Genomic DNA, 16282 nt, shown 5'->3' on the forward strand with positions numbered 1-16282 from the left:
CTTGAGAAAATCAAATTAACAAACAAATTACAAACAAATTAACCTGCTTCACAAAGCAAATACAGTAAAAGGCTGGGAGTTACCTTATTTCTTTCATTTATTTTTTTCATTTTCAAAAGTAGAAACTCTGAATGAGAATTTAAGAAATTTTTACAAAGTTTTATCATCAGTAACAAATTCAGGACAAATTCAGAACTTCCCAGTCCTTGCTTCTGATGTAAACACTGACCTTTCCACAGTAAGTACAGAAATAATCTCTAAAGGTATGCAATAGCATATTTTATTCTCAGGATTGCTTGCTTTCAAAACAAATATAAAACTTAATAATTATTTTTAAATTATATATGTTCATATATTAATACTGTTTTTAGATATACATTATACACTTGGTTTAATTTTATTCATAATTTTTATCAACTCAGCTGGACATTTGAAAGAGTTAAAAAAAAAAAAAAAGAAAGGGATAAGAAACATTTTGTCTAAGCCAAATATTTTTCCCAACCTTGAATAACACAAATCTATTTCAACTGAAGTCTTTTGAATTGACCTTGAAATGCATCACAATTAGTATTTCACATACGTGTGTGTCATCATTTTAATAAGTATTTTATATTCCACCTCATTAAAATAACAAGTAAGATATGAAGGGCTGATATCTTCTTGGTTCTAAAAAAAAATCTGTCAAATTTAATCAGTCTAATTTTGTTCTTAATTCTCAGGATTACCAAATATATTTTTTCAGAGAAGAATTTTGTTTTGAGTTAGAATCAAATTCATTCCCTAATGATGAAAGAAGATTTAAAACAACCAAGAAAAATTAAATCATAATTTTCAATTTATCCACAAACCCTAATGATACTGAAACAGTGATAATTACTATTGTATTTCTAAACAACTTAGATTGTCTATTTTTGCATATTACAGATTTTATCCTTTAAGTTCTATTTGTTTGATTTTTTATAAGTTTCGCAAAGTCACCTGGGAAGCTAGAATGTAGACTATGAACAATTATTTTGAGAAGTCATAATGGAGGCAGGTCCATTCAATTTTTCAAATTTTCCTTTCCTTTAACTTGAGAAAAATACAAAACAAACAGGATAGGAGACAAACTGGCTGGGCTCTAATTCCAGTTTCAGCACTTTCGAGCTACACAAAGGAGGGCCGTAACATCTTGGTTCTAATTTACATGTATCTTCTAGTCGCCAGTTTACACATCTATACATTTCCCTGGCGGCTCAGAAGGTAAAGAATCTGCCTACTATGCAGGAGACCCGGGTTCGGTACATCCTGACCCGGGCTCAGGAAGATCCCCTGGAGAAGATCATGGCAACCCACTCCAGTATTCTTGCCTGGGGAATTTCATGGACAGAGGAGCCTGGTGGGCTACAGTCCATGGGGTCACAAAGAGTCGGACACAGGTGAGGGACTAACACACACAAATTGTGATAACACTCCTTATTTCATAGAGGTTTTTGAAAATTACATGTGAAGTCACTGAAAAATTACACTTCATTTTAAAAATATCTCAATAAATGGTAGTGATTCTTATCAGTGTTATTAATCATAATAAAATATATCCTGGTAATAGGTCAAAGATATAATGCAATTATATTTTGGCTTCCATTGACTGTTTAATTAAACTATTTGTTTACAAACTATCAAATGCTTAAAAGAACAAAGAGAATCCATATATACTTTGATACTGTTGATTCCACATCACATTAATTCAAAAGGACTGTCCCTGATTATATACATTCTTATATGGCAAATCCTTGTTGCATATTTTAAATGATATTCATTTATACTAAACAAAAACAACAAAATATTTTATTTTTTAAGAAAAGGCCTTCTGCTATTTCTCAACTATTGAAAATAATTACAAACTCCTCAAGGACAGGAATCATGTATATCTCTCTCTCCTTCCATCTCCCTCTCTGAGTCTTTCTCATTCTCCCTCTAACAGCAGAAGCAGCATTTAATTTAATCAGGTTTTGTTCTTGCCATGATTGCACTATGCACTAAAACAACAACAAAATAGGAAAACCAGAGCTCCAGAACTGTGGCTATTTTTTAAAATGAGAGCATAAACACTTAAGAGGTATTATACCCCAATCTGGGAATTTTACAACCAGGACACATTTCTAACACTTGCCACTTTGACTAAAGCATCCTATGTAAGAAAGGTTCATTTCTATCTAAGTGGTCTATACCTGGTGATGATGATCATATTCTGTTAGTAAAATAACAAGATAAAACCATTTTAAAACATGATTCTCAAAACTGGCTCATTAAATAGAAAATTAGTTTCCAAAACCTAAAATCTCAAATAAAGCATCTAAAAAATCCAAAAGAAACTCTGTTTTTCATGTGGTCTATAATTCCACAGATCTTTCACCTGTAAGCTTGGCAAGTGCTTAAAATATTATGACTTTTAGAACAAAGGTATCATTCTCTAATGAATTCCCTTAGAAAAATGGTTTGCCATACAGGCATACTAATGGGATTCAAGTAATGAGCATTCTTCCAACACATAAGCCAGATGCAAATTTACACAGCCTAGCAGATCAGCCCTACCAATGTCCAAAGAGAGTATTGGCTTCGTAGTGCTTGAAAGAGGAATAGTTTACACAACTGATAGATGAGAGAACATTTCAAGAGATCTTCAGCCTGTTAACTCACACTCTCATTTGGCAAAAACAAAAGACAAGAAAAACCAAAAAAACATGTATTTACAAAGTCAGTCTTTCTTTGTCTGCAGGTCAAGGGAAACAAAAAGAAGAGTTAGTTAAATTTCCGTTTTTGAAGCACTGTGGCTTCAATTACAGTGAAAACACAGAATGACGATTTGATTCTATAACCTAAGAACGGTTCACAGTCACAATTCTTTAACATTTCTGCTTCTTATTTTATGATAGCCTTTTAAATATCCTACAAATCATTTAAGATTAATATTTAAAAATATTTCTTGAAAGATTTACAGTTGATGAATAGTCAACACCACAAGAATGAATAATTTTTAAAGATGATCTTTGTATATTTGTTTAAAACCCAGTTGTCTGAATGTATATATTTTTTGTCAATCCAGTTAACTTGTAGTCCTAGGAAGCAGGAAAATTCAATAGTTATTTCAAAACAAATGTTCCCTCCTGGAAAGGATGAACAGCACACTCTCTGAAACCTTATTTTTCCTATGTTAATTCTTCAAAAGTATCAAGGGAGGAGTAAATAGGCTATAGCCACAGGAAATAGCAGTCATCTTTGAATTATCTATATTACAAGCCCTACTACCAAGTATTCCCCACTAACAGAATAATAAGTTGAATTGAACAATCTTTAATTTTCTATTATTATTCACTACATTTATTTTCACAGGAAATTTTAAAAACTGTTAATATCATGGTGACTATGAGATAAAAAATACTGTAACTTTATACATTCTTATCAAATACTCTTTAGCTCTCTATTTTTGGTATGTTTTATAATGGGCATTACATATTGGTATATAGATAAACAAACATTCATTTATTGAGAAAGTCAAGTCTGAGGTTCAGTTCTCATGATGCCACTATCAGCTCTGTCTAAATTAATTAGAAAAAAAAAACACACACAGCAGAATAAAAAGCAACTTTTAGAGATTAGCTAGGTAAAAGAAAGACATGTAAAAGTCAGTAGATAAACTTTAAAAAAATCTTCTAATTTGATGGTCTTATATTAATTAGGCACTAAATTACTGATATGTAGAGAAGCAACCTCAAGATGGTTAATAACTGAGACCTTAAGTTTAAGTACATAGTTCAAGCCGTAAATAAGTTGTAGGAAGCTACTTCAATGACATTTTGCCTACATGTAAATGTGTAATACTACTAATACTAACTAGTACCAATCAAATAGCTAACTTTTTAAACAAGAAAGAATAATCAAAGAATACTATCCTAGAATGTGTATTAAAATATCAATCTTTCTGATATTTTCTAAACCTCTTTAAACTGACATAACTATTATTAACTTATAGCACCCTGTGCTAGGTACTCATCCCTCCCCTCATTTCACAAATTGTGTTTGACCTTTTAAAATATAGAACTATGATTATTATCATCACATGTGTCAAAAAATTAGTAAGAAGGTTCCAAAGGGCATTTTATAAAAATGAAAATCAGATATGGAAAATGTTTTTTAATGCCCTCATTCTCATCCTTAATAAGTGACCCCTGCTTTCAGTCTTTGTGAAGGTGCTTAAGACTCATCATTCATAGCAGCTATTCAAGAAATTTCAGTGTCTCCTCTGCAGAGCTGGCACTATCTGATGCAATTAAGCTTCCCCATACATAGTCATACCTTACCTGTGTACCCTACCATTTCTATACACTTATATTAGCTGTATGATCTTAGAAATTATACAATCCCTCTAGTCCTTGTCTCTACACTTATAAAAGAAGATGATGATACTATTTTCTGGTTCATGAGACTATAATGAACATTAAGTGGGATACTTATATGCACTGTTTATTTTTTTCAATATTATTATTGCTAACATGTAATAGCTTTCTTCCCACTCTCTCCTCCCCACACTATCTCCTCCCACAAGACTGTTCTCCCTATTTTCCATCCATTCAGATTACATTAATCCTTCTTGTTCAGCCCAGATATCCTTCTTGCATCAAGTCTTCTACAAATCTCACCTACTCTGACCACTTGGATCTTTACTGTCACAAAAACCCATGTTATCACTAGACGCTAGTTCTGTTTTCAAATTCCTTTATTGGTGATTGCATGAATTTCTACCTTCACTATAAAACTAGTGTTCCTCAAACATCAGCCCTCAGACAGTACTTGTGTTGGTCATACAGAGAGCTATTAAGCATATGAACTCCTGAAGTCCATCCCAGATCTACTGAATAGACTCTGGGCATGTGTCCTGAAAATACAAATATTAATGCAAGACTCAGGTGATTCTGTTGCACAAAAAAGCCTGAGAATCACTGTAAAAACCTGGATCTCAATCTTCGATTCCTATTCCACAGGGGATACATCACTCTTCTCTCCCTCCATCTGAAACAATCTTGTCTCCATCAACCCTCACCTCCTTCTTCAGGCAATTAAGATCACTCTTGTCTCTAGAGTGAGCCTTAGGTCCAATGTAAGAATGCTTTCATATCCTTACACTGGCAAGGGGCTGGTTGAGTAGCACTAGATAAATATTTCCTGGTAGCTGATATACTGCAGTCTTTCAACTACCCCCTCCACCAACCCCTTATTTGTTGAGCATCTACTGCCAGACACTATGCGAGGCGCTGAAGATGCAGACAATGTTCCTACATTTGCACAGCTCTACAGCTCTAACATTTCTCCATGGCTTATTCATGTATCACTTTCCTAAGATACACATAGACTCACCTTAAAATCTTCATTACTTTAGTTCTGGCTATTGTGTTAGGAGAAAAGTTATTTCATCTTTAATTGCCCAAATAATTACTTCTAAGTTAAAACCTTTTGGCAGGTAAGTGGACAGTAGGTGCCAAATTATAGAGCAAGGAAAACGAGACTTGGCAGTAAAAATGTCAATCGAATGCTTACAAAATGAGCACTAGAAAGAGCCAGTGGGTTAGAGACATGCCCATATTCTTCCAAATAAATAGGGACAGAATAATATAAACCCATTCTCCTCTTTGTTTCATAAAATACATATTTGCAAATAAAATGTATGTCTGGAAGCAACATGTAAATCTTGTGCTTGTATCTTAAAAACTCATTACCATCTACTTTCTCATTCTTCTTTTAACTATTTAAAGTATTTTTTAATGTCATCCAACAATATAAATTGATTTGGGGAAACAACTGAGTAATATCAGGCTAGAAACACAGTAATCTGTAGCTGTGTAAATGAGAGTCAAATTGATGTAGAAAATTTTAATGTTTCCATTTACACATTAACCCACTTCTCTGTTTCACATGTGATTTTCATGTAATTGTTAATAGCACATAAAAAAGGAAATTATATGCTTATTTTCAAATAACCTATAGGTAGACTTATGACTAATAATCTACAAACTGTATTTTAATTATTTTTTGAAATAATACACAATAAGTAAGAAAGAAAATGGCAATATACTTATATGCTTGTACATGTTTGTAAGATCACCAAAAAAGAATAGAAGAATGTTTGTAAGATCACCAAAAAAGAATAGAAGAATACATATCAGTTTACACTGTTACTGACAGAGGTGTGCATCTTTTTTTGGAGAAAGCATAAAACTATAAAAAGACACATGATCTGTTAAGTGAAAATGCAGACTATAAAATTCTCTCTACAAAATAAGTACAATGTATAAAGCATGAATAAGCAAACAGACAAGAATTAGAAGGTGTTACAGGCAAATTAAAACAGCTTTAATGAAGTGATAGGGATGTGGATAATTTTTGCATTTCATGTTTGGTGATCTTTTAAAACTGACTGTGTCCCAATGTAGCACCGAACATAAATGAAAATGGTGATTTAGTACAAAAGCTACTCTATTTGGGGCCACTACTCAATGGCCCCAAATAGAGTGTGTGCTGGCCAGAATTAGCTGGCCCTAAATGCCAAGAGCACCAATCACAAAAAATGCTACAGAATGAATTATGACAAAACAAACCAGTGCCCGAAATTCATCAGTATCCCTCCCACAACGTTAAGTAAAAGACTTTCTCTGATTTACATTTTTTTAAATGTATTTATTTTTAATTGAAGGATGACTACAATGCTGTGTTGGTTTCCACCATACAGCAATATGAGTCAGCCCCAGGCATACATAGTCACCTCCCAGAGCCTCCCTCCCACCTCTCACCCATCCCATCCCTCTAGGTTGTTACAGAGCCCTGGTTTGAATCAGAAGTTTCCAAGACTATTTCACCATGAGGTGGGAGGAATCACGGCTAAAGCATACTTTGAGATACTTCTAAAATATGCAGCTTGAGATATTTCCATCTTCCTTCTCTTGTAGAGTAAGCTCATAGTCAGATTTTTATTTCATGTCACAGTCAAGCAAGAACACTGTTTAGGGTCCTACAGAGCAACAGCAAAGGACCGGCCCTAAGAGTTAACTGTGAGAAAATCATTTATAAACTGCCTATTTCCTGTGAAATTAATTACAAATAGATGAATAAGTTTTCTTGAAATGTAATCTCTATAATCAACCTCATCTATACTGTGTGGGACAGATGGAGTAAAGATTCAGGAAGAAACAAAACACAGCCACGTTTAAGAGAACTATTTGTAGACATAATTTATCAGAAATCACAAAAATGTGATCTCAAAGGAAAAACTCAATTGAAAATGAGGTCTTGATAATAAAAGAAAAAAGAGGGAAAGGGTCTTTTTACATAGTGTCCATCCAAAGCTTAAAACCACTAACATGGTTTACAGTTCTTGAACTTTATCAGTCGACATTGTGTGACAAAGTTTGGCCTTACTAGTTATATGACATATTCTACTTGAGCAGTATGACAATTATTGGACAAGTTAACAGCACACATTCATAAGGAAAGTAATTATGACATACTTGTGTTCAATAGATGTAATATAAAGCATAAATTTCTCAAGGACAGAAACCAATGCTCATATTTAATACATGCTGAATAAAGTACCTATTTGAAAAAATCATTTTAATGAAATTAAGACTTCTTTCAAGGTAGAGACAATGAGTAACAGTAACATCCTGTATAGGCTTAGTTTATCTGACCCAACCACTGCTTCCAAGAAAAAAAAAAGGGATAAAAACAAACAACTGCAACAAAACAGAGTCCATGAGAAATTAAAAAAAAAAAAAAAATATATATATATATATAAAATGATGCCTTGCTACATCTAAAAGTGCAGTACAATCAGAGGGCTAAGATTGAGTGATGGTAAAGTCAATTATATGCTAGCTGGGTGACCTTGAATAAGTCACTTAACCTCTCTGGGCCTCAAAATCCTCTTTTACAAAAAGGTGGACAGTTGCCATATCACTGTTTTCATAGGATTGGATGAGGTAACATACACCAGGAGGCTATCTGTAAATGAGTTAAGGGCTCAAATGAGTAATAACTGTGATTGTTTTCTTATATTATTGTTGTGATGGTAGAAAATGTTGGGTGCTGCACAGGAGGAAGAGGAGAGGGGGAAGAGAAGGTTAAGCAGGAGAAGGCAAAAAAAAAAAAAAAAAAAAAAAACCAGCTTGCTAAAACCGGGCAGGAGAGCTTCAAGACATAATTTACTCAGAATGAAGCCTGGTCAGTGAGTGTTCACACCTCCTTCACCTTACTGCTCATTCCACCACCAACCTCACCTCCCGTTTTACATCTGCAACCTACTTCCTTCTAGGGCTACTCCTCCTACAAACGACTTTTTTTAGCAATTGCCCTCTCCTCACTCAGCTTCAGATCCATACTTTTCAAAGGTGTAGCCTTCAACGACTGACACTCCTCTAGGTCTATTTACCAGCATGCTCCTATTCCTACGTCAGGGAGACAAGTCTCAGAACTTATTTCAGTGGACCGCAGTGGCATGTGCCACAGATGAGCACTTCCGTTTTCAACTCTCTTCTGCCTCAGCTTTGAAGACATTATCTGCAGGTCCTCCAACTAACCCTCTGGCTGCTGCTTAGCTGTTCTTTAATCTTTATGGGCTCCTTTTCAGCATTCCACTGCTTAAACTACAGTGCTCACCATATAGTGATCTCCATTCTTTTCTCTCTTTCCCTTTTGAATTGTATTCATTTATACAGTTATACTACCACTTACATGCTGACAATGTCCAAGTTCTTGTCGATAGTAATGACTTCTTGCTAAGCTCTAGACTTGTATTTTCCAGTCTCCACTTGGATATTCCATGCGTGCGGAAGAGTCAGGATTTCTCAAATTGAACTCATCTGCCCTCACACCTCATCCCCTGTCCCACCTGCAACCTGGCTGCCCTCTCCCCATATCAATAAATGATCCCATCAGAATCTTGGGATTTTCACAAAGTCCTCTCACTTCTTCCTCACAAATGCTTTAATTTTGTATCTTCTCTTTTATGTCCCTGTCTCCTTTCACCAATTCTTTCTGGATTTTTGTAGTGGGTTTTCATCTCATCTCCCAACCTTAGGTCTTGCTCCACCCTCCACACTTCAAAAGTTTCTTCCTTAACTAAGAATCTGTTCAAGCAGTTCTCCCAGTGACATCCCTTCACGGGTCCCTTTGGCCTTTAGAACAAACCATAAACTCCTCTATAAGCTACAAAAATGATCTTTATAACTTGATCACCACTTATGATCTCAATACCAACTCTTATCACCTCCTCACCCCCACTCCCAAATCAAGCCATTTAAAGCTACTTGCAAATCCTTAATCCCATTTATTTTTCCAGATTATTTTCCTATACAACATTCATTCTGCTTGGAACATTTTCCACAGACTTCTAAACCCCATTTTCACCTAGAAATTTCTATGTGATACCTCAAATTTCTGTATTCCTAATATGTGTATTTCTGCTTTCAAAGAACTCAATGATCCTACATTGTAATTCTTTTCACATTTCTTGATCAAAATAGTAATTTAAACAGTGCCTTGAATTTGAGGACTATAATTCAATGCTCTTTCTCTCCACATATATGATACTGTGTCTAATGAATAATTATGATTTACTGTTCTAAAAGCAAATAGTTCACCCAATATCTATGGCATTCACTGAGTCAAACACCCAACCAATCACTGGATAGAGAGCAAAACCACATGGAGATAACATAACCTCAGCATGCTGTTTCAGTCGTTAAGTCACGTCCAACGCTTTTGCGACCCCATGGACTGCCTGTCAGGCTCCTCTGTCCATGGGGTTCTCCAGGCAAGAGTACTGGAGTGGGTTTCCATGCCATGGCAACCCACTCCAGTACTCTTGCCTGGAAAATTCCATGGATGGAGGAGCCTGGTAGGCTGCAGTCCATGGGGCTGCTACTAGTCGGACACAACTGAGCGCCTTCACTTTCACTTTTCACTTTCATGCATTGGAGAGGGACATGGCAACCCAAGAACCCCCTGGGGTTCTTGCCTGGAGAATCCCAGGGACTGGGGAGCCTGGTGGGCTGCCGTCCATGGGGTCGCACAGAGTTGGGCATGACTGAAGCGACTTAGCAGCAGCAGCAGCAGCAGCCTCCAGAGGATCTTTCTGATCCAGGGATGGAACCCGCATCTCCTGCATTGGCAGGCAGATTCTTTATCACAGAGCCACCAGGCAAGCCCATAATCTTGGCTACATGTATTTTATACACACAAATTAAGATGGCAGAAGATGTATGTAACATATTAGGCAATTTCAAATATCAAATAACAGGTGAACGGTGAAATCAACAAGGGCTAAAAGAAATGCATGGAAAATACAGACCACTAAGTACAAAACTGGCTACTCATAAAAATTTTTAGAGAAAATACTTATGTTAAACTTAAGTACAACAGGACCCTGCAGTAGAATTAACAATAGTGAACACCAGATATTAAGTTTTATGAGGTCAGGGAACAAGTCATTCACATTCACTCCTCTGTCCTTAAGGCCGAACACATGGCTAGATCATAGTAGCTGCTAAATAAGACTTTGTGTCGAACTGAATTTTAAACTGTGCAGCTGGTGATGCAAGAAAACATCTGTTTAAAAAAAAGGCAGCACTTTTTGCCATTCACCATTCCAGAAAAAGGTAATTTGTATATGTGTTTACTAGAATTCTTTCCTCAAAAGTGAAATATTGCTTCACTCTTTGGTTGGCAAATGTGTTGTTTCAAGATGGAGAAGAATCTGCTTTAAATGAAGAGAAAGCTATTTCAGTCCATAATCCTTCAGAGCCAATTTTGGATCTTAAAATGCATTTTCATCAAAGAATCTTAACAAAAAGATTCCTGCCAATTTAACCAAGACATCTAAAAATGTTTCAAGCTAAAGCCAAGCTTTCTGCTCAGGAACATTCTAATTGAGATCATGTTCTCTCCCAAAGTTCTTCCACTGGGTCAACAGCCACCTGAATCACATGGCTGAGTAACAGACCGTAATCACCCAAGAACTCACAACTGCATTCCATTTAGGAATTCTGCATTTTTCTATCATTTATGCTGGGTTTTAAGTCCTGAAATTTCTTTGTACCCTACAGAGATATTATAATAAACCAAAGCAGAGACACATGTACCTTTGATTTATAAGTTAATTTGACACATCCCTCTTATTTCCAATATATGGAAACTGAGACCATGTAATATAAATTATTAACCCAAGTACACTTAGGGCAGCAGCTGGGATGGATACTGGGTCTCCTCAGCTTTCTACATAAGCTATGTTCATGGAACACCAATACTTTCACTTGCATCATTGTATCAATTCTGGTAGTCACGTGAAATACTTAAAATGGGACTATTATTCCTTTGTAACAGGCGAAGAAATCAAGCTCCATTGAGCTGTCAATTCCCTCAGGTTGACTGAGCAGCAGAAGCAAAACTAGTATTCAAGTCTTTCTATCATTGTCTTTTACCAGGAGCACCACATTGACAAGGGCCTTTTTTCCTTTCAGTACAAATGAGCCAACGACAATGTAAATTATCTGGTACCTACCATTCTTCAAAGGAAGATTTGCTATAATCAAAGAGAGTTACAATTACCAGAGGTTGCAGGCCACAAAGGATAATGAGGCAGAAACATGTGTGTTAATCAATTTTGAGGTTTCACTTAAATAATCAACCATTCTTTCAAAGCTGAATCCAATCAAAAGATACTAACTTGTATACAGTGGGCAATATGCATAACATCTTCTTTTATTTAGACATTAGGGATGAAATTTCCCATCTGTTGCTTCAAATCAAATAACCATACTTAAAAAATAATACCTTATGTGACAACATTTTCTTTGAAGGATTAATTTAAAGTCATTATGACTGTTAATCATGAAATGTTAATTTTTAGCAAGTAAAACTGGGTCTGGACAAGTCCATGTGTATTAGCAGTAGGCTAAGAAAGGAATCTAGCATGGAATTTTAACACTTGGTTCTAATCATTAATGCTGCAGTACTGGCCTATTTACAACCTGACATTTGTTTTTGCACTTTCAACATCCCATGACTTTGATGCAACAGTAAATAGCTTTAAGAGATGACACTGTGCCTTAGCTGGGTCTGTATTTTGACTAGCAGGTCTTGGCATCATGTCCAGTTCTGATACCTCTCCCACATGCTACATGCTGGTGAAAAATGGAAAAAAAAAAAAAAAACCTTAAAAAGAAAATGCTACTGCTCTTAAGCCATTTGGAGATATAACAGGTCTAAGTTCTTAGCTAATTTATACATCCAAGTTCTACTGCAGCAACTTCTAACCACCACATCTTTGTTTCTTTAGATTCTTAATTTTTTAGATTCTTAAATATTTCTTAATTTTTCCATAAAGTCCCACGTTTCTAATATTCTGAAGAGGAAGGTGGCAAAATGTGGGGGAAAGACTATAAACAAATAAAAATTCAAAAGACAAGACACACAGAACTACACTTGATTTCCATTACCTCTTTTCAGCCACACAATTTCTACTCGAGTACCTAGGATTTGGCAGGTATCCATATTAGGACATTTCTATTTTATGGTAAAATTCAAAATATAAACTGATAAAAGAGCTCTAAAATCTCACAAAAGTGAATATTTGTATATATGAGGAGTTAAATAGTTTCCCAAGATATATTCTATACCTACACAGGAGATTCTTATAATGTCTGGGAAGTCTATGGTTCTGAATCATCCAATAGTATCTGCAGTCTGTGTTACAAAACTTTCCCAATAATCAGAATATAACAAGATAAATGTTGTTATGAACATCATTGAAAGAGTTGAATATTCTCTGAAGTAATGACAGATGTTTCATAAGTTTGTGATAGCTCAGGATTTCCACTGAACTTTGGACATTGTAGAAGGTTGGGCTGGTTATTTGGGCGTCCTCTATAATTTGAATTCTGGAGTGATGAACATTTATATTATGTTGAGAACATATCCACTACCTAGTATTTGGCTCTCTTGAGTGAATTAATAAGCATCCTAACTGTCGAGTCCTGATGGCTGGCTTAGAACTGTTCTGCTTAAAATCTCACACACTAGATCCTCTTCTTTAAGAGTACACCCCATTTTCAGGCAGAACTACACTACAACACATTCTTCCGAAATGTTCTGTATCCTATCAGGACTGAAGGTAACACTGGCATCTTACATTCAAACGTGGCCATTCTAGAGAGATTTTTCCAAAGATGAAAACTTCAAAAACACAGAGCAGAAAAGTCGCTGGAGAAATGGCCCAAGTAAACAGGGGTATCTGGGACACTTGACATTGTCTTGTTTGCAGTGCCCCAACATGGGCAGCAGGGGGCGCTCCTGCATGAAGCAAACCCTCCCCTCCCCCCAAGTGCTCCCCAAAGGGGAAGACGGAGGGTTTTTCTCTTAGCACTTGCCCCAAGTCCAAAGAGGAAGAAAGTAAGGAGTCCTGCTGTCCATAAATCACACACTCTTTGAATACCATTGCAGAAGTGACCAGAGATGATACATGGGTCTGAGCATGCGTTTTGAAAACAAGCTCGTCAATTTTTATTTTTATTTTCTCTATTTTGGTGGGCAAGAAGGGTTAAAGGACCAGGTAAGCAATTGGCAGGGAATGGGGCTTGCCATCAGCTGTAAAGACAGCATCTCCCAAAGCAACAAGTGGCTATCAGTACCTGAGGGTCATTTTTTAAGCCTCTCTGCTACAGTTTAGTTCCCAGGTTACATTCTCGGTGAAATGTCAAGTCAAACTCCTCCCTGTTTCTCCCCTCTTCTCTCTTTCTCTAAGCATACCTCAAACTCAGAAAAATCACTTGATGAAGCAGATTTTTCACTGAACCTTAGGAAATATGACTTCTGCAGGGGTTCTCCTGCATGTGGCTATGTTTTGCAGGTGAGTATGTGACGCATTTTACACCCTCTTTGCCAGGTCCCACGATTTCAAATCAGATTGGAAAAACCCTTAAGGACCAGAAACAGCCAGCTCTGAAATCTCAAAAACAGTGCCGCATCCCACTTCATACACATACTCATGCACACCCCACCCCCACTGGCCGGATCCTTTCTCCTTCCTGTCCCTAAATGAAGGTCTGTGGAGACACAGCTATAAACCTTAATACTCACCATATTGACTTCAGAAACCATGTCGATGCTGGCAATGTCAATGTTCATTCCCACTGCCACAGGGGGACCTGAAAACCAAAAGGACCAGCCACGTGATTTCTCAGAACTTCGTGCATTCTTAGCAAGAGTCCCCGGGCATGGGCACGGGACAGTCCTCCCCAAATCCCTCCCCACTGCTAACCCTCAAATTCTTCAAATCTCTGCTACTTTCATTTAAGAAAAGGGTGGCAGGTAATCCTCTGAGAAATGCTCCATTAAATAGGCATGCACGTGCCCGAAGGGTGAGGGATTCCAGCTCTTCTACATATGCAGATGTCTCAGCATAAGAATACACACAACCCACAAAAGCACCTGAATCCAGCTGGGCTAGCTCAAGGGAAATATTGTAGAAAGCACTGAAACCCCCTTCTTATTCTTCCCATCCCCTACCCCCTTCAGTGAAGGTTTTAACTCTTTGAGATTTGTTAGACTCTGGAGTAAAATTAAATGGACATATCATTGTATCTAAGGCTGAAGCAAAAGAGATCTCTGGCCCTTCTCCCCCTACCCTCCCTGTTCTGCAAGCCCCACAGGTCCCCTCTAGCCCCATCCCAGCTGTCCCCCGCAGTGAGGCTTCCAGGACTGGGTAATATCCAGAAAGCAGCCAATTTAAACCATGGCCTGAACTCCTCCAAAGAAGGCGGGCACAGGGGGTTAATGCCACTTCTCAACCAACTGTCTGCATATCTTGTCCTCAAAAACGTTCCTGGTGGCCTTCAGGAAGCCAGGTTCACTGGCACAATATTAATTAAACTTAAGAGGTTTGTATCTCAGCAAAACAAAGGCGGTGAAGCAAAGAATTTAAATAGTGAAGCTGGAAGACAGCGGTCTCCAGTATAGGCTAAGAGGGTATCTCTGAAAGACCACCTAAGTGCTGGAGAGTAACACACAGGCTTAAGTTTGGATCATTTTCTCAATATGGTAACACAGAGACTCAGTCAATACACCACATGCAACCCACAGTAAGGGAGAAGAAAGACAGCGCACAAAGCTCAAAAGACAGCTTAGGCAATAGCTGCTGGGCTGTTTCTTATTACCAAGGCAACCCCATTACCTCCAAAATCTGGTCTCAGCCGAATATCATAACCTTTCAGGAGTCTATCCACCGTCTCTTTAACCAGCGACATATTACTAGGGTCATTGACACTAAGGAAAGAAAAGACAATAAACAGGCATCAATAAAACAGCAGGCACAGCGCTTCAGTAGCTATCTGATCCTCACTACAGATCCTTGCTCACAGAGGTATGCAGACAGAGCCCTTCAAAGTGAAAAAGGAAAAAGAGAAACGCTAGGCACACTTACCTCTGCGCACAGACGGCGGCGATTATTAAGGGGAATGACCAAATCCCAAAGTAGTCCTTTTTCCGGACTCTCCACATCCCTTTAGTTTTGGATGGGTTGAGGGTTTCACTGAAGAGAGGAGATCCAACTTAGTCTGCCCAGTGCAGTAATTCTAATGTGAGGCGCATGCGCACGGCGTACCAAAACATCAAAGGGGCAGCAGCGGTTGCCTGGGACCGAAAAGATTTTCTTGTTAAAGGGGGAAAAAAAAAATTAAAGGGGAAAAAAAGGGAAAACATATATATATATATAAATATATATAGGTACAGTATATACGTATTTGAATAATATAGAAAAGTCACCCTACAGGAGGACCCACGGTAAAAATTTTTGTTGTCCTTTTGTTAAGACAAAAACAACTAGAGCGTCTGGTAAGTTTTGGTAGTGGCAGGAGGCGGTTTCGCACCTCGCGGGTTGTGTGTGTGTGGGGTGTGTGTGTGTGGTGTGTGTGTGTGTATGTGTGTGTGTGTGTGTGTGTGTGTGTTTCCTCTTAAATATGCAGAACCAGATTAGGAATTTAAAGGAGAGCAGGTGTGTAGTGCTAGGGGAAAATGAGTGCCTGGGAGTCGACTTCTGGTCTCAGCAAGCGGCGGGGAAAGGAATCTGAACTTTATTTCCAAGGCACAAAGCATCCCCTGCCTAGGGCGAGATGGGTGCTAGAAGTGGGGGTTGTGTGGCGGAGGTGGGGAGGTGGGGGAAGGAACAGGAATGGTGGGAGCGGGAGTGGAAGGTGGAGGG

General features: G+C 37.5%; 1 protein-coding gene across 2 annotated transcripts in view; it reads right to left on the reverse strand.

Annotated features, from left to right (window-relative positions):
- Positions 1 to 15663, reverse strand: part of GABRB2 (gamma-aminobutyric acid type A receptor subunit beta2) — a 309255-nt gene extending 293592 nt beyond the window's left edge. Inside the window, exons 1-3 of one of the 2 annotated variants that reach the window (XM_027969181.2) lie at positions 15506 to 15663; positions 15257 to 15348; positions 14164 to 14231 (exon numbers count right to left, since the gene is read on the reverse strand). In XM_027969181.2, coding sequence (XP_027824982.1) covers positions 14164 to 14231; positions 15257 to 15348; positions 15506 to 15582 — 237 coding nt within the window. In that variant the 5' untranslated portion in view covers positions 15583 to 15663. 2 annotated transcript variants of the gene reach the window in all.
- Between the last annotated feature and the right edge of the window lie 619 nt (positions 15664 to 16282).

The sequence above is a fragment of the Ovis aries genome, chromosome 5 (assembly GCF_016772045.2).
Source record: "Ovis aries strain OAR_USU_Benz2616 breed Rambouillet chromosome 5, ARS-UI_Ramb_v3.0, whole genome shotgun sequence".
NCBI classification, from domain to species: Eukaryota; Metazoa; Chordata; class Mammalia; order Artiodactyla; family Bovidae; genus Ovis; species Ovis aries.